Source organism: Camellia sinensis, chromosome 4 (assembly GCF_055761805.1).
Source record: "Camellia sinensis isolate YWXY chromosome 4, ASM5576180v1, whole genome shotgun sequence".
Classification (NCBI taxonomy): domain Eukaryota; kingdom Viridiplantae; phylum Streptophyta; class Magnoliopsida; order Ericales; family Theaceae; genus Camellia; species Camellia sinensis.
In genome coordinates, this window is record NC_138964.1 from 152,512,881 (window position 1) to 152,535,694 (window position 22,814).

General features: G+C 33.8%; 1 protein-coding gene across 5 annotated transcripts; it reads right to left on the bottom strand.

The window, feature by feature from the left end:
- On the bottom strand, positions 1-17,911 carry LOC114267667 (uncharacterized). 5 transcript variants are annotated; one of them, XR_014327686.1, is made up of 16 exons: positions 14,735-17,911; positions 14,469-14,597; positions 14,161-14,352; positions 13,938-13,987; positions 13,534-13,816; positions 13,198-13,321; positions 12,925-13,110; positions 11,703-11,816; positions 7,223-7,419; positions 6,923-7,138; positions 6,502-6,777; positions 6,253-6,400; positions 6,017-6,150; positions 1,276-1,425; positions 1,015-1,101; positions 129-932 (listed from the first exon to the last, which is right to left on the bottom strand). XR_014327686.1 is itself a non-coding variant. In XM_028208715.2 (15 exons), the coding sequence occupies exons 1-15, from the start codon at positions 17,477-17,479 to the stop codon at positions 846-848; spliced, it is 4,929 nt and encodes a 1,642-aa protein (XP_028064516.2). In that variant the 5' UTR covers positions 17,480-17,911; the 3' UTR covers positions 1-845. The 5 variants fall into 5 exon arrangements, 2 of the variants coding, with proteins under 2 accessions (XP_028064516.2, XP_028064515.2); XR_014327687.1 differs by lacking the exon at positions 1,276-1,425 and adding an exon at positions 2,725-2,904; XR_014327688.1 differs by lacking the exon at positions 1,276-1,425 and adding an exon at positions 2,725-2,952 and having other exon boundaries at positions 223-932.
- Positions 17,912-22,814: the final 4,903 nt, after the last annotated feature.

The window sequence follows — 22,814 nt, forward strand, 5'->3', positions numbered from 1 at the left end:
TTGTTAAAGCTCACGCAGGATAATTGTTGCCTTTCTGATTTCCCAATAATTGTTGAACATTAATACAAAGATTTTCTATACATGCCCAAAACAAGAAGGAAATGCTGAAAAAAAATATTCTACAGGCATAAAAAGCAAGAAAAAAAAAAAAATCTCATTTCTCCAATTAGCATCATCATGGTATGCTAGTTCTCAAAACACTTAACCTACCCAAAAGAGAGATGAAAATAAAATATAAAAAAATAATAATAATAAAGGAAAAATACAGTAAGGTGATGTTATCTATACAAAACCTCATTATATAGAAGAACCCAGGAAAATAAAATAAAAAAAAGCAATCTATCAGACTTGGTGATACTAAATGACTAGTATTCCCTGTGTACAACTATTGTATGCTTCCGATAGCGACTGGAAATCATTGCCATTGAGAATTCAGCATCGCATGCTCAAATGATGAATCCAGTGGTCACCGCTCTTCTCCAACCAAACCACCATTTATTGTAAAGACACAAGAAAATACGAGATAATTCCATTTGACAAGAGTCTCATATCTGCTGATACGGGTAGTATTTGGAAATCATCAACAGTACCAAAAACCTACACTTAGGATCTTCAATCAGCTCATAAAATTTCTTCATTCTAAACCAAAACTTTTTCCATCTCTCTCTGTGAAAAAACCAGTTGTTCCTACAAAACCTCTAAAAGAACTGATTTATATATCACTGTTCTGATTTCATACCAAAATTTTATGACTTCTCAATCAACATCGGGTGCAGCAAATGAATGCCAAGGTTAAAGCCGAAGCTCCAAGAGCACCAAACAATGTGATGAATTCCACTTAAAAACTAGTTTACAGCTTCGAAGAAAAGAACCTGAGGTTGCAACTTTCCCTTCTCACACTTGGTGAGAACATTGTCCCAGCCGCCGATTACCTAGACATTGAATATAAAAAGTGAAAACCAAAATAAACGGGATGTATAACCAAATAAACTAGTATATGAATTGAATTTTTACCTTGACAGTTTTGTCGTCGTACATTACCCAGCGTTCATGATCATGACTGTAGGCGAAACAATAATAATGTTGCCCGTAATAGCAAACCTAGGTGATGAGAAAAAGTGGAGAGTAATGAGACCGAGGTGTATTCAATATCATAAACTAATTAATAATTTATTTAAAGATCACAATATATGTAGAGAAAACAAAGGACATAGTCATTCAATCCATTTGCATTTATTAAGCACTCTAACGATGTTCAAAAACCAGAAAACATACATATCCTAACTTATAGATGGTGGAAAGTTCATTTTGTGTTGATCACACCAGCTCAGCTCTTTATTGCCCTTCTCAAGGCAATACAACAATAGACAAAATGAAAATTGGCAGTATTTGTTGTTGCAATATCCAACGATCCAGCATACATATCTGACGATTCAAAACTTTTTAGAGGTAAATCAATTCTATCATCAATATTTACGTACATATATGATACATGAATATGATATGATATATGATCCATGATAACATATATTACACAAATAGTTAAGTTTCTTTAGCAACTAAAAAATAATAATAATTGAACTTATTTTATGTAAATTAATATTGTCAAAAGATTTCATTAGCATATTAGAAAAGAGTAGTTTTCAGATCAGATGGGTACTTTCTACTCTATTTTTGCCTACCTTTGGACAAGTATATACTTGTATCGTACCAAGTGTATTGTATTATCGATCCATGCACTTACATGGTTAAAGTTTAAAGTTTTCTACTATGGACAATTTGAGAACTTGAGAGCTGTAGATAAAATATTAAAACTTAAATTGTGAGTGAAGACAATATAAACCTACTACAGAATTACTGAGAATGATATTAGAGGTTTGATTCGAGAATTTAATAATGTACCGAAATGCAATATTTTTATTAATACAAATTTTAACTCCGCTTTGCATTTATATGCATTAAGTATTGATGTGTACATATCTTTAATTTAAAGACCCTTACGCAATTTCAAGAATTATACATTGTTTATATTTGTTTTTTCTATAACTACATTTATTTTCCTACCTATTTTTAGGGGTGTTAAAATATCTTACGATACATGATACAATATGATGTGATTCAAAAAATTAAAAAAATGATATGCAATTCGTAACCCGACTTGACAACTGCAGCAGCACCAACTAAAGTAAGAGGAGGGAAAGCCATATGCAAAATAAACCAATATGGAGAGACTCAATATTTAATATATCGATACATGATACAATATGATGTGATTCAAAAAATTAAAAAAAATGATATGCAATTCATAACCCGACTTGACCACTGCAGCAGCACCAACTAAAGTAAGACTAGGGAGTCATTTAGACCATCTAGCCATATGCAAAATAAACCAATATGGAGAGACTCAATATTTAATATATTGGACCCACTATTTGGCATCTCTTACAAAAGTGTACTTTTTAATCTTTTTTAGGCCACATCACCTCTCTACTTTTTGGCACATCTTTTCATAAAAAGTCAAAAAAGTACACTTATTTAGATCATTCCAAACATCCTCTAACATAAGCAATTCGATATATTCAACTATCATCTAAAATATTTTTATCAAAGCATTCAATTAATTTTCAACTCTTCCCTGTGCGCTATAGCTCTTTCCTTTAAGTCATCCCCTAAACCTCTTGACAAAAGAGCAACCCAAAAAAGAAAAAATGTCACACGGCATACCAACAGTGAAGTGTGCAACGAAGGTGGTGTAGAACCAGGCAGGAAAGAACAGAGAATAGGAACAAGGAGAAGGATTAGTATAATACTTAACTGACCCTTCTCCCCACCTGCTTCATCTTTCCCCTCGTTATCCTGCTTCAATATTTGTATGAAATCACAACCAATGTTCTAAAACCCGGACTGTTGATCAAACCAAAAACAGGATCAGGTCAATGGTCACTGGTTCAACTGTCAAATCAACCGAAATCGATCCATAATGCTATAATTAACTCATAAATATCTTAAAAATTATACAAAAATAATAATCATAAATATTCAAATACATTCATTTAAATTATTTTGCATTTTAAGATACATTTGTATTTACATAAATATAATTTACCAAATATATATGTTCATATAGATTGTTTAAAGCAAATAATAATTATACTATGTTTTGGAAGAAATATAATAAATATAACATTCAGAAGATTTAACAAGTTGGTTGCCTATCATAGTGGTTGGCGTTTGGTTTGATTCTCACGAGATTGCGAGTTCGAGCCCTACTACATTCAATATTTGCTTTAAAAGCAACATGCAGTTGGATTCGTGAACCGGCTACCGGTTTCAACAGTTGGCAGGTTCGACCTTGATTTTCACCGGTTTAGCGAAAATAAGCCAGTTTTCTGTTGAAAACAAGTTTTTTCACCGATTTAGCAAAAATAAGCTGGTTTTCTGTTGAAAACAAGTTTAGAAGTTCATTTGGACAGCAACCTAAACCGGTCAATGATTTAACCGGTTGAACCGGCCTGTCCGATCCAGTTATTAAAACATTGATCCCAACTATGATCTTTCTCCAAGGAATCCCATCTCTGCTTTCACAATGACAATCAGCCACCATACCTACTTTGATATGCTCTGCGTCATCAGAGTTCTCACCAACCATTGGCTGAAACCTTCACCGGAACTCGGTGACCCTTGAGGCTTTGATCATGAGGAAGACGACTAAAGGACTAATAATATAACCTTTAAACCAACCTTTCTCCCCTACAGACTCTCTTTCCCCACATTACGCGTGATGCATCAGTAGGATTTCCTGCGCACACATCACATTGTCCCAACTATATATGTAAACTACAAATAAAATTCATCAACTTCTGGAATCGCATCCCCGCATCCTCTCGCATGTTTGTTTGGATGGTCCCTCGACTATTCGGTTAGAAATGATGTGCATCACATGTTTGTCTTCTCATGGAATTAGATATCTAAAAAGGACTATCCTAGTGAATCAAATGTTTGGTTAGAATATTATAAAGAATAATAAATGCTCAAAAGATCAAAAGACTATTTTACCTTTTTCAATTGTTTACTAAGTAATAGCAATAATAAATCTATTTTTAATATTTTATGTTATTTTTTTGCTAGAACTTCTAAAAAAATAAGTAAATAAAAATCAATAAAAATTAAATTATTTTATTTTATTTTTTAATTGAGACTTTTAAACTTTATTTTATTTTACTAAGTACATTACATAATGAAATTAAACATTTGTCTATGTGATAGTGAAAACAAAAATTTGAATCTTTATCCCACCATTCGAAAAAAATTAAATTAAATTTTTATTCCAAAAAAATTTTAAAAAAAATAAAATAAAGATATATGTATTTGGGGGATAAAAGTGTCTTTTTATAAGTTAATCCCATGGGATTGTTATCCTGCCATTTGTATCCCACCTCCTCCTTGGAACACAACAATCGCATATATGAAGAACATGGAGTCTGGTTGGACTTCTAATCCAACCAACAAATTTCCAACCAAACAACAAACTCCTCCATAGAATGAACATGGAGTCCAATCCCCCCTTCCAATCCTTCCAAACAAACACCTCAAAGGAGTACCAATCCTTTCCTCCCAAATGCACCTCATGACACTAAGCAGAGTTGCTCTCCAACACATGCACCTACCCCACCATCTAGGGGTGCAACTCAATCAAGTCCTATCGGGTTGCCCAAGCCCAACCCAACTTCCGCTTAGAGTTGCCCAAGCCCGACTTTCAACCCGAAAATGTCTACCCAAGCCTGACCCAAACATAATACATTAAACTTGGACTTGGCCCGACTTGCTCACAAATTTGAGGTTTTTTCCAACTAGACTAATTAATGTGTTAAAAATAGACACTACTAAATTTTTTTTACAAAATAATTAATAACATCAAAATAAATCATTTATATGATGAGAAAGAGAGATGCGAATTGAGGCACTGTTGAGCCGTTGCAACGGTCTTTTTTCATTTCCGAGTGATAAAAGAAAATGTTAGGTTTTATGTAGTAATACTAGCGCATATGTGATATATAGTGAATATAATATAATGGTTTAGATTGTGGGTGTTAGGGAAGTTACTATGTTAGTAGGCTATTTTAGTTTTTGGTTATTTTAGGAGGCTAAAATTTTTGTGTTTAGGAAGATAGTTCTATTTTTTTTGTAATTGGATGTCATGTTGTGAGAGAAAAAGTGAAATGATTATGGGTTTGATGTGATATTTTGTCTTATTGGCTATTTTAACATATTTTGTCTTTTAGTGCTATTTTAACCAAAAAAGCCAAAAATGCTACTTCCCAAACACCCCCATTATTTTAGTATCTAATGGCTAATACTTTTTATGTATATTTAATATTTTTATATATTTATATATATAATTCGGGTTTCAAGTTGCCCAGTGTCTTTGCCCAAGGCTAGCCTAATTTAATTTGGACTTTTGAATTTCTACCAAAGCCCACACTAAATTCAAAAATATATTGCTGAAGCCCTAAAAAACTCGGGCTTGGAGCAAGTTGTTCGGGTTGAGCTCGCCCAAGTTGTACCCCTACCACCATACCACCATCCCCCTCTCCAAGTGTTTTCACCACTGAACTTGAGAAAACCCAATTCACTTCAAAAAGCATCAACATAACAGCCCATAGTGCTCAAGCCTCTACCAATTAACCAACATAAGATGGTGGATGACACTTCCACCGCTTTTCACATATGCAACACCAGTTCAAAAGCACCTCTCCTCTATGAAATAACTTATCTATCGCCAAAAGTCCTTCACGTTTTCACGTTATCAGTTTCAATTGAAAACTCTTTTAGCATACTCTGATATTCACATTATTTGAACCTATACTTGTTCAGTTCCCTTAAAAGAGAAAAGCTCACCATTTTAACAATAGAATAATATAATCAAATTTCTCTCTTTAAACTACTGTAGTGGAAAAGTTCTTGAATATCAAATAAATATTGAAACCTCATGCTTTTTTCATAATTAAATACATACCACTGAAACCAAGGAGTGTTTGTTCTTTGGATCAAGCCCACGATAAAGAACACCAATATCTATTTCAGTATCTAGAGCAGCCAATGTTGATGCTATGTCCTCGGCACTCTCACAAGTATTCTGCCAACCCATAACTGCACAATACAAATCACGTATAATTTTAAATTGCTTACAAAATACACTAAACTTTTTTTTAAGTAACAGAGTGACAATTCTCTCAACAACTTTGCAGTCACCTGTTGTGAAAACATGCGGTGAAGTTGAAAGAATATGATGGATATGGTTATGCTTCCCACAACCACCAGCCTCAGTGTCACAAGCAAGCTGGTGATTCATCTCTACAAGGTGTAAAAGCTCATCAAAGGAGTTCTCTGCACACATTACCTGAAAATTAAAGGAAGAACTCTATCAATAAATATTGCTGAATTAACTAGCAAAATCAGCAAATAAGTAATTATATAAAATCTTCTTCCAATGAGACATGCCTTCATTGTTCGGAGGGCACTGGCATTAATATTATGAAAGAAAGAAGTGTACTTCATGTGTCTAGACTCCAAACCACAATTGTAGCAATTCATCCTTTCAAAAATGTCCATCCCAAAAAGAGAATGTGCAACACAAGCAGTGTTTGTACAATCCCAGGAGCCTTTGTAATTGCTTTCGACTGATTCAGTATCAGAAACACCCAAACCAGATGTAAATGAACTATGAAGGCAGTCAAATATTACTCCCAACACCTCAGAAGCATCATTCATCTGAGCCTGTCAATCGAAGCCATATTAGTCAGACCTTTTTTTTAGTAAAAAACATCCATCTAAATGTGTGGTTTTAGAGCATAAGATGAGAATATAAATTGAACTATTATGTTACAAAAACAACAGGGGATAAGGAACACAGTTATGTGACCTCCTGGAAGAAATTATCATCTGGATACATGTTGCTTAGAGCAATCCTCAGAGAGGTAGGGGCCACAGCCTCTCTTCGCATGTCTGTAGATGCCACACTTAGGGCAGTAAAAATATCATACAGAGCACAGGTAACACAAGGATCTCCAACATGATGATGCTCTGATGTTGATCTCCCCATGAATTCATCTCGAAACCGTCTCAAGTGCCATAAGGACTGAAATTTCACAATGAGAAACAAAAATCTCAGGCCAAAGAAAGAGATCCAAACAAAAAATTATACAAATTCTCTAAAACCAACCTGTATGATAACATTTAGAAAACAGTTGTATTCACCAACTTCATTCTTCAGGCCAGTGCCATATACATCTGCTCCATTCACATTTTCAAGTGTGACTTCATTAAGTGCAACATCCAAGTTATCCATGTCAGAAGATATCTTTTGTGACATCCTTGAACTTGAGATCAAGGGCACTTTTTTATGTGCCTGAAATGCGTCTGGGGAACAAGACAAATACAAGGGAGAGTATGCTTTAGCAACTTGAAGGAACAAGGGAAGTAACTCTGTGCTAACATTAATTCACCCAAAAAAAAGCTGTGCTAACACTGCTGGAAAATGCACTGACACAAGGGCAGCTAGCAGAATTAAATCAACATACACTAGTTGACTTCAACTGTCTCTCAGATATGATTGGACTCTAAATCAGTAAGATCAATGGCAGTTGAGGCATAAGGCACTTGACAATAAATATGTACAGATATATGTCTAAAAGTGAAGTTATAGTGACGTAATACATAAAGGGAGCATTAGAGATCAGAGCACAAAACTACATGAATTTTCACATTATTCATTAAGCTTGTCTACCATAGACATACACAAGTGCAGTAATCCATTTAGACATGAGTGAACACACGGGTGTATATAACATGGCATAATGAATAAAACAATATGCTAACATTTCCTTCCAACCACCCAGTTTAAGACAAACCTACCCAAACCAAATCACCATGCACACCTATTTGTATATTAATAGACGTGCTCAGTTAAACCAATTACATTGATAGCTTAACCAGACAAGATTTCTAAAGAATTCAGTTCCATCAACACAAGCTCATGGATATCTGAACCTGACCAATGACATACAAAGATGTAACAATATTATAGTTATTTAAGACAATTTTTTTAATCAAATGGCAAGGATAAAAGCATATCTACATGCTTGCATATATAAAAGCCAGCAGACCCATCACACTGTTTAACCGGCCAATGCGGACTCTTGAAGGTAGACTACCAACATGAATGCACACACGCATGGATTAATACTACCAACAACATGGTTGAGTTGATTAATATGTTCAGACAAACACAGAGAAATTAATGATTGCTAAGCAAGAAAAATAAATCAAATATGATTAAGAAAATTAGTTACTCCTTCCGTCTCAAAATATTAGTCCCTTATTCCACTTTTCATTGTCCCAAAATATTAGTCCCTTTTCAAAAATCATAAACTAAAATAATATGAATCTCCTATTTTGCCCTTCTTTTAAATTCATGACAATTGATGTTCCCAAAAAAATGTACTACTTTAATTTTAAGTCAAAGGGTAGTTTTGAAAATTTAATATTTTTGAAATGTAATAATTTTACTACCAAAAAAAAGTTAAATTCCCCAAAAGGGACCAATATTTTGGGATGGAGCGAGTATCCAACACGATTGCTAAACTAAATAATGGTTCTTAATTTTTAAAAAACCTCCTTAATTAAAATTCCATTTAGCAAATTGTATACAAAGCTTCTCTCCACAGAGAGAACCTCTCAGAGAGGGAAAAGAGGGTGGATATTCAACAATTTGTCAAAAATTATATAAACTAACAGAAACCTGCAGAATAATGGGCCAAAAACAAAGTGATAGCAGACAATGTTTTCTCCATCTCATTCTTTTCCCCATACATGCCGGAGGTATGGGTACTAACAGAACTTTTATTGAAGTATAACAATCATCAAAATCAGTACAAGAAATTGCTATGTGCCATTACCACCACACAAAACAAACACACACGTCAGAGATCCCTTATCATTCAATAGAAATTCACATTTATGAAAGCAGATAGCAGAAAGTGGGCCAAAAAAGGATTACCTGTGACAAATTTAGAAACTCCAAGTACCGTCCATAAAAAGTACAGGGTGTTTGGGATGATCTAAATGAATATACTTTTTGATTTTTTACGAAAAGATGTGCAAAAAATGAGAGACGTAATGTGACCCAAAAAAGATGAAAAGATAAAAAGTGCACTTTCATGGATTATGCCATATAGACCGTGCTTGGATGGCCATATGATGCGACAACATTATGTTAAAAACTGAGCACTTTGAAGTGGAATTAACTAACCATGAGCCCCTTAAAAGGATTGTGCAACAAGTTTACGATAATGCCTTCACGGAATGGAATAGAAATAATTCCTAGACACAACGTGTATGTCATTCTATTAACTCTATATTCCAAGTTAAATTGTGATTTTGTGTATTTATGATGCTTTTTTACTTTAGAAAGTAAAGAAGAAATATAATATTTTAAAAAAATTAATACTTATATATATTATTTATATATAAAAAGAAATTTAAATATTTCATTTTTTTTTTTGATAAATAAAAAATAATAATATAACTCGTGACCCAGTTCCTTTTCCAAGTCGCTTAACCATCCGAATTTAAAAACATTACTCCCTCCATCCCATTTTTTTGGTCCATTATTTCAATTTTTGTTGTCCCAAAATGAATGTCCACTTTGAAAAGCCAAAGTTTTAAATTTAGATGTTTCCAAAATTACCCCTTGTAAAGTAATTATAAAAATATTTAAAAATGAGAATAGAAGGGCATTTTTGGAATTAACCCTTTAAAATTTGAATTCAAAATATAATGATTATGTCTCCTTAAAAAGTTTCAAATTTTCAAAGGGACTATCAATATGGGACGGAGGGTGACAAAATTATTTCATGAAAAGTGAGAAAATAATCAATATTTTATATGTATTTTCATGTCTATTATATATACTTTTTATACATTTAAGTATTAGCAATAAAATTCAGGTTGTGAAAGCCCCTGTCAAGCCCTGTCCAAATTTAATTTGGGTTGGCAAATTTTCGATCAAATCCTGACCAAATTTGAAATTCTATTGCGCAAGCCCTAAATTTTGCAGGTTGGACTCATATTGCTTAGATTGGGTCCGCCCAAGTTGCACCCCTATGTAATGTGTATGACTTCTTGGGTTATTTGGCTTAGAAAGGAATGCATGAGTTTTTGAGGAAAAATTTGAGCTATAGAGCGTATGGAGGACAATTTGTTATATGGCTTCATTTTGGATTTTGGTCTTGGTCTTTTAGGAAGATTCCTTTATTTTTTAATCTAGATGTTGGAAAGTCGTATGCTAAGTAAACCAACAGAAATGCAAGCATCATATTCCTTTAGCTTTTATCTTTCATCACTCTTCATTTATTAATGTTCTACCAGTAATTACAACATCTAAGAAACCTCCCCATTGCCCGGATGCTCCTTAAACATTTATTGATTTGAACTCATTAAATTAGTGCAGGAACTAAGACTTCATTAGAACAAGGCCAAAAACTTGAAATTACTGAAACCTCTTGAAAATGCAACGCATTCCATTAAACATTATCATAAATCTATCCTCGTCATTTTCATCATTTTAACGAAACAGAATGTTATCGCAAACTGATTTTCATTTTTAATTGTTTGTGAGAAAAATCTGGTGCGACAAATGTCACCTATCTGGATTGACTCTACAGATATTATTTCACAATCCAATGCAAATACATGGTGCTTGCTTTCAAAGAATGCCCAAACATAAGCTCCAAAGTTATGGTATAATTGTTTCCAATAGCTACTTTTGTGTCTAACTACCTTTCACCAATTGCAAATTACGCAGCATATGCATCAAGAAACACTTTCCCCATAGGTTAAAACGAAGATTATATCACTATATCTGGATCCATCACCTAAGAATAATGCTATATGTACCAATTAATGTACTAACTAGTATACTAATAGATGATGTGGCATAATTTTAAAAGTTTTGGGTATTTGTAATTTGTATAATAGGTGGGGTCGGTAATAATGACATAAAACTAGTTGGTACACTAGTGTATACATTAATTGGTGCATGTAACACCATCGATCACCTAAAGTTGAGGATCAAAGCTCAAACATGATTTCAAAAATCTATAGAGGCAGATATTATGACATTTAAAACTCAAGCCTTGTACTCGGCTTATGCACTAGAGCGAGCAACCACTGTCTCTTTCTTGCTCTTCCAAGCTAGCTGAGAGTCACGGAAGAAAAGGCAGAAGCCGAATTGTATATCCTTTATAAAGCATTTTATGGTGTTTCTCATCCTATACAAGGAAAGTGCATTATAGTTCCAAAAATAGATAAAAAAAATTCTACTTGTAGAGTGTGTTATATTGTTTCTTAAAACAGGGAGAAGAAAAAAACTTTTTATAATAAATATAGATAGATAGATGGCAATACAAAGAGCAAAAGAACATCAAATTGAAATGATTAATTCAGTTGTATTGAATTCTTTCAGAAGATATATATTCCAAATAAGAAAAAAATATGCAAGTCGCAAATGAGGCTTGAACCCTGGAGGTGCTAGAAAGTACCACTCAACCTAACAGCTGGAGATCATATGGCAGATATAAAGATATTTGACATAAATATTACACTAAAGTGACATATACAGGAATAGCTAACAGAAGATTTACCAAGGCTTTGGCGTACAGCTTTTTTAATGTCAGCTTGGAACCTTTCTTCATCATCCTCCTCCGCTCGTAACTGTCTTAACGTCTTTGTTCCATTGTCACCCACACAAGGATTATCTAATTAACCAAAGTAACCCTTGACATATTAGTTCCTTACTCCACAAAAAGGATCAATATACACATCTTTTCTTTCCTTTTTTTTTTTTTTTTGAAAAAACTAATCTAAGTAATAACTGAAAAAAACTAATGTAAGTGATAACTGGTACAGATGACATCATCAAGCAGCCCTTTCCAAATAACAACTTTTAATGCAAAGTAGAACATTGCAAAAATGCATACTAAAAACAAAACAAAAATGTTAAAACATAGACAATCGACTCCAAGCATGGAAAGATAATACGTGCATTCAAATATATAAGAACACAACAGGTAAAACCGGTAGTGATATTCTGATTGTCTAAAAGTGCTAAATGACTATTGATATTTGATTATATTAATGATGATCTCTTCTATACAAAAATTACTAAATTTCACTAAAATCAAACCATGATGATACTGGTTTTTTTGAGCTCCGCAAGTTATACAAACTAAATGAACTTTTCCATCTATTTAAAATACCGTGAGACCTGTCCACATAATAGTGCACTATACCATACAGAGAATATCATCTAACAGGCCTCAACTCAAATTCAAGAAGTCCTTAACCCAACCGCATGGTTGGACACATGAATCGTATTTCATTCATCTCATCTAGAGTTGTGTCCTAAATTAAACCATGGACAGATCAGAATTCATGTACATAAGCTATGATTATACGTCCACATTTGCCCTTTACCAATATCAACCCTTCTCCTTTCTCTGAGCTTGGGAGGGCTGTGTAAAAGATAATACTCTAAGCAAGACACAAGTGGAGTTATCATCAAACTCTCCAGAGTACATTTATCATGTTCATAAGATGTGGTTTATATCAACAGGCAACAACTTTGACATAATGTTCTGCCTCACATTCCAAGCACTTAGAACTGACGGGAACTATCAAGGTTTGCTGTTTATCCCTACTGATTTCAAGACTAAATACAAACTTTCTGGGAGTGGAACCTTGCATTCTTTTCTTTCTTCTTTTTTCTTGTGCACCCTTACACCCTTTTGGACAGCCATATACTAAATCAAGAACAATTACAGTTAAAAAACAAGATGATTTTATAGCAAAAATCTGAGAACTTACTGCTGTCACCATGCGGACCATCCTTAACTCTAACTTGTCCAGCTTCAATATTTTCCTTCTCAGATGATACAGCTTGATACTTTGCATCAACCAACTTAGAGGAACTCCTCTGACGTCTACCTTTCCTTCCTGTCCGCCGATCAGAAGACAAAGCACCATCCTCCGAAATTCCTCCATTAGGTAAGCCTGCACAAGAAAATGATTGATGGCAACATCTTGCAATAATTATGTTTGCCCCACCAAACTCTGGGAGCTTGTGAAATAACTGCTAACCTTGCTTAACATATGTATGAAGGTGACTCTGAGTATTACCAATCCTTTGCACAGATCTATCAGCAGCATTCACCAGAGCACCTTCTAAAACATTTGGGAATCCATTTTGCTGGGTCAAAGGTTCCTAGATATTTGCAAATACGTAAGTTTCCCTCGATATCTAAATGGAATTATCATGACCCAAAAATTCAGCAGCCACACAGTTTTCTCAGGACATTTATCAGGTTAATTAATTCAAAATTCTAATAATCAATAGAAATATAACTTGAGAACAGGAACAACCAACTTCTGAACCACTCCAACTAAAGAAAAGAACCTCAGTACAAGAATGCTCACCTTCTTACAATGTTTCAATTGCGCGTGCCTATCTTGATCATCATCGCTGTGCTTGTCTGGAATTGTTGTTGTAGGTTTCTTATTTTGTTCAGCAAGGTGCTTCTGTTTAGCCTCCTCTTCAATTCGTCTCTGATACTCCAGAGTTTCTTCAAGCTTTCTTTCCTCTGCTTCAAGTTCAATCCTACGTCTAATCTCCTCTTCCTGCTGTTTTAAGGCATCACCACTTACAGACAAAACAATTTCAGAATCTGGATAGTCTACATCGGATGCAAGTGGAAAGGAGCTGCAACATGACAGACATTTGTTAAACATTAAAAAATAAACTATGCCAACTTCCACATTCATAATAGAGATGTCTTGGAAAATTGCAAGTGAGGTGCATTAAGGTAGTAAGAGAAGCGAACCCCTGTTCTGTAGTCTCATGGTGAAGAACAAGCTCATCAGTACCAGTAGCCTGCAAAAGCAAGAAATTATTAGCCCTAGATCCTGCATTTTGTGCTTACACTATCAATTCATAGAAACAAAACAACATAAAAAAAATATAAATAAAAAAAAACAAAACAAAACAAAACAAAACAAAAAGGAAAATGAAGAAGAAAGAAAAATGCCCGGCCACACAATTCTAACCTTCAAATCCTTGGTTTTTCTGTTTTCCTTGTTCTTTTTCTTATCCCTCATCTTCTCTTGTACATTTCTCGAATTATCACTCCCCCCACCAGTGCCTTTTTTGGAGTCGAGTGCAAGTTCTGCTAAAAATGCTTCTCTTGCAGCATCAGACTTCTCAGTGGCATCTTTTTCAGCCAGATCCTCTAATCGTGCCTGGAAAGGAAAGATTCACACCAGAAATCACAAAGTCAAGTCCACAAGTCTTTATCCAAAAAATAAATAAAGCATCTAGAAATTATCAGGAACATTTAAAAAGGGAAGATACAGACCCGCATAAAAGACTTCACAAGAGGTACTAGTATTGACCGATAATCAAAAGCTGATACTGGATCAAGTTTAGCTTCCATCTGCTGCATCCCAGTAAGATTCCGCATCATTTTCGCATCAAGTTTGCTGAGCTGCATGACTGAACAAGTGAGATAATGCAGCAAGAATGTGTCACATGATCTCTTCTTTTTTTACTTTTCTTTTTTTCTTTTTTTTTTAGGAGTGGAGGGGGTTATTAAAAGAACATCTAGAACTAAACATAACAAACCTCTGTGGCCAACTGTTCTTTCTGCCTCTGGATTGCGACTTCTATGCAAGAGTCCACCTGATGCAGATAGTCCTTCATTCTCCAATCATCATCTTCACCAGATTCCAAGTCACATAGTTGATTAGTCACACCACTATAAGTTTCCTCAAATCCTAACTGATTGGCATTCAGACTTTCTGCTTCTTTCAGAACATGTGATATTGCATCCAACTCAAACCTGTTGCTAATAAACATAATGTCATTGTCACTTTCAATAAGCTCTTCTCGCCGCTTTCTTAAGACAGACTCGTAACTTCGACGAACAAATTCTGTGACATGCTCCCTTTTCTTTCCTTCTTCGAGACAGAGATCCTCCACTGACTGCAATGCTTCCTCATAGCTCAAGTGCTCACATTTTCTCTCATACATGCTCTGTAGATGGTAAAAATCCTTCTCAAGCGTTTGGAGAATTTCCATCCCTTGATGTGATTTCTCTTCTCTTATCCTTGTCCACAAAGCCAATTGTTCCCCAGCTGTAGGACCTGTGAATATCCAGGACAACAAAGCATCGGCATCAAGTATAACTGAATTTTCACAGCCAACATTAGTGGAAGTTGGTGCAGCTGCATCATCTGCAACAACTTCATGGCAGATGGTGGAAGTAAGATTGCAAGGCAAGAAATGCTCATCCAAAAGGAGACAGGATGCATCTTCAGTGAGGACTATCTTCTCCATGATTTCAGCCCCTTGAGTGCCAGTGTTGGAATCGTCAATGGCACTACTTTTCTCAGAATATCTACCTATGCCACAAGAATGAGATAACTCCTGCAAGTATTTTAGGACTTTCTTAAGCTCAGAAGCTCCCAAAAAGCAGATGCATATAGGTGTTTGTTCAACACCATAGTTGAGAAGCTGAGAACCAGAAGCAATACCCTGCAGCTCATCCATGGAATATTGTATAACCTTGTGAACATGACTTGCAGCAAGGTATTTATGCCTAATAAGCACCTGGAAAGTGGCATGGATTTTCTCAAGGAGCTTTGCACGCTCAGAATCATCAGACAATGGCCAGCTATCGGGAAGAAAATATGCCTTACCACCATGACTCACATCACATTCTCTCCACCTAATATCAGAAACCTTGTCAAAGCTTTTGCAATCCACAATATCACCATTACAACTATCCCCGAATTTCTCCCTTTGAGGGGACAAGTCCCATGCATCTTCGGAGCAATCATTGTTAGTCAGGCAGTCCTTACACTCCTCTGCATAATTCCTTTGGTATGATTCACCAAGCTCAGGCGCTTGGGGTTTCAACTGGTTTTCAAGCATTTTAATTGAAGCATTGACATCTAATGGTTTCCATGAACAGTTAAGAAGCATCTCAATCCATTCATTGTCAACATTTTGAGGCAAAATCGACTGCATTTTGGGTAAGAGATTCCCCATGTGCTCTTGCAAAACATGCTGCATGTGAGATTCAGAGTCGGCAAATTTCTCACTGCAACGGCAGCACATCCAGAATTTCCATGTTCTGTTGCCTTCAGTGAAGGATATAGCTTCGGATAGGACTTCATTCGCCAAATTATCCTTTGAGGAACTGAAATGGACCTTAAGTTCTGAAATCCTAATTCTGATCAAGTCTTTCTTCATATCCAAACTCATGGAATTCCAATATGAGCGGACCCAGTCCCTTCTCTCTGCAGATGATGCATTCTTCCTCAGATTTCCAGACTTCCGTCGCTCAGCCGCTTTCTGACCAGACCCGGATGATGAATCTAAAGCCTTATTTTCATCATTTTGTGATTGGGTTGCCTCTGACTTCTGCTGCAACAGCCTCGCAGCAGCCACCCGAACTTCAATCTCTTTCCTTCTTTCTTCCGGCGTCTTAGTTGCTTTCTTGATCTCATTTGGCCGTCTTGCTTGCACCAACCTGACCTCCATTGGGTCCTCCGAAACCCTCCTTATAGGAATTAACCGAAATTTCTCTTCCCCATTTCCAAGATTCTTCATCCAAGTTGAAATAGAAGCTATATTCGATTTTTGAATTAACGACCGAAGCTCATTCTGCACATGAGCAATTCGTGCATCAGCTGTCAAAATCTTCTGCTGGCTCTCATCCTGCAAGCTTTCCTTCGCCGGATCAACTGGATTCTCAATCGCCAACGCCCTTTCGCACTCCTGCACCACCTCTTCATACTCCTTCCCATCATTGGCCGCTTCATACAACAAATTGGCGTAAAAATGCGCAAACTCAATAGAGTTGGGGGAAGACACAGCAGCTTTCCTAGCAGACTCAATTGCATTCTTCAAATGCCGCTGTTTCGCATTGGGATCATCGATTATCGAAGCAACCTTAACACAGACAGTCCCTTGAACTCGGTGAATCAAAGCCGCGTGAGCCGAGTTTTCATGTTTAAGACACATCTCCTTCATAAGCCTTAGGGCTTTCGTATGGTTCCCTCGGCGGAGTGCCGTGAGAGCTCGCTCGCATTCGAGCTTGACTCCAGTGTAAGGCGAAGCGTCCGATTCAACAACAGACGCTTCGATCTTACTCTGCTGCTGCTGCTGCTGTTGTTGTTGTTGTTGTATCTCAATCGATGAATTCGAATTCGTGTTGTTTTGCTCGGTCTCGACTGAACTCACAACACCATCGGAGACTGAGCCACCGCCGCCGCCGCCGTTGGAAACCACCGGCGACGGCGGAGGAGCACCCGATGCTTTGGAGGAGCGAGAAGGAGCGACGTTTCGCTTCTTATGCCCCATCTATTATTCTACAGCAATACAATTTTCATGCATATATAGAGAGAGAGAGTACAAAGAGACTTACTTTGGGACCAATCGATTCTAGAGAGAGAAAATGCGAGGGTTGAGTTTGAATCTGGAGGAGAGAGAAACGGAGACGCCGGAGATGGTGTCGGAGACGATTGATCGATCGGTCGGCGGCGATATATATGTATGTATATATATACAGAGAGAGACTGTGTGTGTCGCTCTCTCTCTTTCTCTCTCTATCTTCTCTCTCTATATTGGTTTTCTATCTCTCTATATGTATACACACCTAACCACAGGTGGGAAGTGGTGAGGTTTGGTTTGTACCCTGCTCTGTGTGAGTTTGGAGAGAGAGATGAGAAAAGGGGTTAATAGAGACAAATAATTCAATGTGTGAGTTTGGAGAGAGAGAGAGAGAGAGATGAGAAAAGGGGTTAATAGAGACAAATAATTCAATAAATATGGCCTAATCCCTTTGATTTTCTTTTTACTTGGAATTAGATTTTTTAATAATTTTTTTAGTGATTTTTTACAAAATATTTATTTATTTATTGGATTTTATTGAACGGATGGAGAAAAAAAATTGAAAGGAAAATCTAATAAAAAGATCCAAAAATAATAATAAACAGTTGCCCTTTTATTTTTTTGAAATTTTTTAAAAAAAATTACTTTGTTCGTTTACATGAAAATAAATAAAAAATTTATGTAATTTTAAAAAAAAAATCACTGAAAATAAATAAAATAATTTGAAAAAATTTGACTTTTTAGTTAGATGTGAATTAACTTTTTTTTGAAAAAAAAAATGTAAAAAAATGTTTAAAATAATGTGATTCAAAATAAGTTAAAAGTTAGAACATGACTTTTAACCATCTTTTTAAAATAGCAGTGTGATATAATTTAAGAGATTTTATTGCATTGCTTTTTTTATAAAAAAAAATAATGAGTGTTTTGGGAAGTTAGTAAAAAGTTGACTTTTCGTTTTTTACCAAGCTTTTTAACTTTTTGGAAAGTGATTTGGGAAGTTGGTAAAAAATTGACTTTTGACTTTTTGGTTTAATATTTGTTTATAGTGTCAAATCAAATTAAAATGACCAAAATACCCTTACTCAACATAAGAAATTTACTTTTTTTATTTTTTTTGTCATAAGTCCCAATTTGTAATTTCACACTTGGGTTTTTATGGCTTCCCAAATTAATTTTGTTGTATTTTTGGCCACTTGCGTTTTCAGACCTTAGATCAAAACGCTGTGTTTTTCGAAACTTCCCAAAACAGCACTATGTCAGACAAAAACTTGTGGACATCCCTTTGTCAATTGTCAATATTTTTCTACAACAATGTTAGATTTCACAAAAAAAAATCATGAAAATCTTCTCAAAACTATATTACTTGACAAATTGATCGATCCTTTATATTGAGTAAGTAAACCGGGGCACAGCTTCAAAAAAAATCTTAAAAAATTGTCATACGATACTTTCTATATTTGAATTCAATGTATATAGAATTGTTGTAAAACTCTCTCTTTTTTTTTCTTAAATTATATGTAAATAAAAATGTCAATAACAAAAATTACTTATCATGAAAATTATGAATAAAATTAGTAACTATTATTATAAATCTCCATACTTGTTGGTCCAAATATCTTTAGTTTTAAAGAGATTAAAAAAAGTACACTATAATGGATCCTGCTCATTGCCAATCTTCACCATGTTTATCTATTTTTCTTTCTTCAAATTAATCACTTATGACGAACTAAATCTTACTTGCTTATTAATAAAGTAAATAGATCTATTATTTCTTTAAATACAAATATTTAAAATCATAGTGTAACATATATTCTCTCCTGTTTTAATTATGGACTAGATGAAATAAATCAAAAGACAAATTTTGGTTCAAATGATTAATAAAAATAAAAATAAAAAAGAGAGAGAAACATTATTATAGAGTTGCCTAAAAGAAATTTGAGAGTTTTGGGTATACTTACTTGATAATGATGCAATGGTTAGATCATTCAATTTTAATTTTATTTAGAATTATAAAATGTATTTTTAACTTGTAAAACATGTATAAACTCCAAATAAAATGTATCAACACCAAAATATGACGGTATCTCACTTCAAACTATAAATAAGAATTTATAACTTAGTGTGGTAATTTTATATTTGAATCGTTTGTGTTGAGTTTTAATTTTTTATTTGTCAGTTCAATTCAATTGCTTACAATCTATTTTGTCAACCGATTTGAATTATTAACAAATATGTAGTAAATTATATCAAACTAAATAATTAACTATATAAGAAATTCTAACAATATGTACTCACAGACTCAACTCCAATAATCACAACATAATCTAAAAAAATAAGTTTCATAATGAGAAATAAAAAATCATAAACAACTTAATAAAGAGCCCCTACTAGGGCATAAACCATCAATATTTTCTATAAGTAACTAAAATAATTATTTTTGAAAAAAAAACCCATTATTCTCTCTCTCTCTCTCTCTCTCTCTCTCTCAACTTTATCGAACAAGATAAGGAATCTAATCTCAAGTCATCCTTTTATTTTTTTTAAACTTCTACTCCTCTGTCTTAACATATCTAAAATTCAGATATAGCATTAACAGTAAGACAATGTTTGAAAATTTTGAAGCCTGTGAATTTTGTACCATAATCAAACTTTCAATATTTTTTTTAATATAGAAATAATTATACTTACACTTTGATGAATTGCTTCTCAAGGTTATCTTTGTATGGGAATTTAAAATTTTGTGAAATTAGGTTACTTGGTATTTTTTTGGTAAAAATTAGTGAGTGTATGGAGGGAGCTCATACCAACCGAGTGGACTATGGCCTCATTTGGTAGAACTGTGAGAAAATAATTATACCTTATAATTTAATAGCTTATAACTTATAACTGTGAACATAAGTTGATTTTTGACTTATAAATTAAGCTTCCCATCCCCCACTCAAAGAATAAGTTGATTTTTGACTTACAAAAAACTATAAGCTGTATTGTTAAGCTGAACCAAACACATCAAAATAGCTTAAATTAAGCTAAAAACTGAAATAAGTTGAAAATAAGCCCTACCAAATAGGGTCTATATTCAAATCTAATTTTGTAACTCAGTACACTCCATATTTTGTTCTCAGTATGTAATTTTTATACCAATGGCAAAATTATTTCTCTTAAGAGATGAAAGAAAAGAATTACGTTTCAAAGGTATAAGTGCATCCACAATGGACACACTAAGTTGTGTGTTAGTGTCAAGTGCCAACTTTTGGCTAGCTGCGGGTATTGTTTGGTGCTCCAGTGGATGGGTTAACATGTGTGTTAGTGGTGTGTGTTAACTTATTTGTTATCTGCAGCGATGGTTTTAGCTAGCGAAGGGGGCGTGTTTTTGGTCTTACGGGTTGACTGGCCGGACGTTCAGCTGGTTGACTGGTCAACGGCAATTTTTTTTTTTTTTATACTTGTTGGGATTTTTTTTTGGACTTGAAATTTAATTTTGGGCTTGAAATTTTTTATTAAACTAAATTATTTATTTATTTTATTTATTATATATACACATATATATATATATATATATATATATTTAACACACGCCTTAACACATCTATTGCACCACTACTCACTCTCTAAAATAAACAAACTCTTAACACATCTTAACAAATATTTTTTAATCCCACTTCTATTACTTTTTGTTATATAACACACTTTAATACATTTTTTTAACCATCTCATTGTGAATGTCTTAAGAAATGATACAATTTAGTATCCAACAAAGGTATAAATAATTTTGTTATAACTATCTTAAAAATTAAAAAAATTAAAAATAAGAAGATTCTAATTGATTAAAAGGGGACTGACAGGATTGAGAATAACACTACCCCAAAAAAAATATCTTCTACTTAATTTACTTATATTTTTATTTATTTATAAATTATTTCACTAAATTAAACATTAAAATATTATTTAACAGTTTTTTATTTTTGGCAAAGTTGACAGCCATTTATTTCATATCATATCAAAGAGTACAATGATACATCAATAATGTGCTTTATGACTTTTTTTTTCCTTTTTATTTATAAAAAAAAAAAAAAAAAAAGTTAATTATTTTTAATAAAGTAAAATCTACTCACACTATAGCGAGCTTTACATGTTAAGCGAACTTTCCTCAGCCCTTACATTTGACTTAGGCCTTATGAACAGGTGAAAAATGATAATAACGATCTTGCTAATGATTACAAGAAAGTTTTTATTACACTTTTATTAAAATTAACATACATTTTAAACATATTTTCAAGATTTATTTTACACCTTTTATAACATTAAATAATGTTTAAAAACACTCGTTAACATTTACCTTTTAATAATACACCGTGTTAAAACAAAAAATATAATTGAGCAATTCCTAAGTAAGAAATAGAAAGTAATGTGTCATTTAATTAACTACGTATTAAAGTAGTAAATATTTGAGAGTAATGTAATAATTTAATCACCTTCATGCCATTAACATAGAGTGATTATATTTACACCGCAATTTTTTATATCGCTTTTTAATTATGTTTTTTTCAAAATTTTATTTTATCTAATTCCAAACATACCATCATTTTTACAATTATTTTAATTATAACTCTACCCAATCCAAACACCATCTCTAACAGCCACTTCTAACCACTAACCACGCACTCTCTCTACTTATTATAACTCTCTTGCACTCTGTAACTACCATACAACAACCCCTTACCTCAACCTTCCCCGACTCTTGAGAAACTTCTTCCTACCTCAAACTTCCTCCAACATTGCCCACCATTGCGATCCCCTTCCCTCTCTCTACGTGTGCATGCAAGCAAAGAGAGAAAAAAAAAAAAAAAGATTGAGTGATAAATGTAGGGTTGAGCAATGGTTGGGCTATGGCAAGGTAGAAAAGGGGATAGAGATGGCAGCAATAGTGGTTGTTTGGTGGAGATAATGGATATATGAAGAAATTAGAATTTTTGAATTGTTTAGATTAAATAACTTTTGAAAATTTTAGATACGAATCAAATTGTAACAAAAAAATTAATAAAAAAAGTAAACAATATGATATATAATGAGTTGTTTTTGTAATGTAAATAGAGTTACCCATTAAAAGGGTTATTATTATAATATAGGCCAATATAATAACATCAAAACTATAAATTAGCTATAATTTCTTCATTAATTTTACCCTAATTATTTTGTACCCTAATGTATGGACCCAAAACAAAAACGAGAAAAAGAAAGTTATGATACATACGAAGCTTTGAAAAGATTGAAAACCACTAATAGACACAAACCCTCAATGGTGTGT

Excerpts from the sequence above, each read along its gene's own strand:
- LOC114267667 (XM_028208714.2), bottom strand. The coding sequence starts at position 17,479 with ATGGGGCATAAGAAGCGAAACGTCGCTCCTTCTCGCTCCTCCAAAGCA. Across the intron at positions 14,598-14,734 it reads AAGAACAGTTGGCCACAGAG|CTCAGCAAACTTGATGCGAA; the intron begins GTTTGTTATGTT and ends TCAGTCATGCAG. Across the intron at positions 6,401-6,501 it reads GTGCCCTCCGAACAATGAAG|GTAATGTGTGCAGAGAACTC; the intron begins GCATGTCTCATT and ends TTTAATTTTCAG.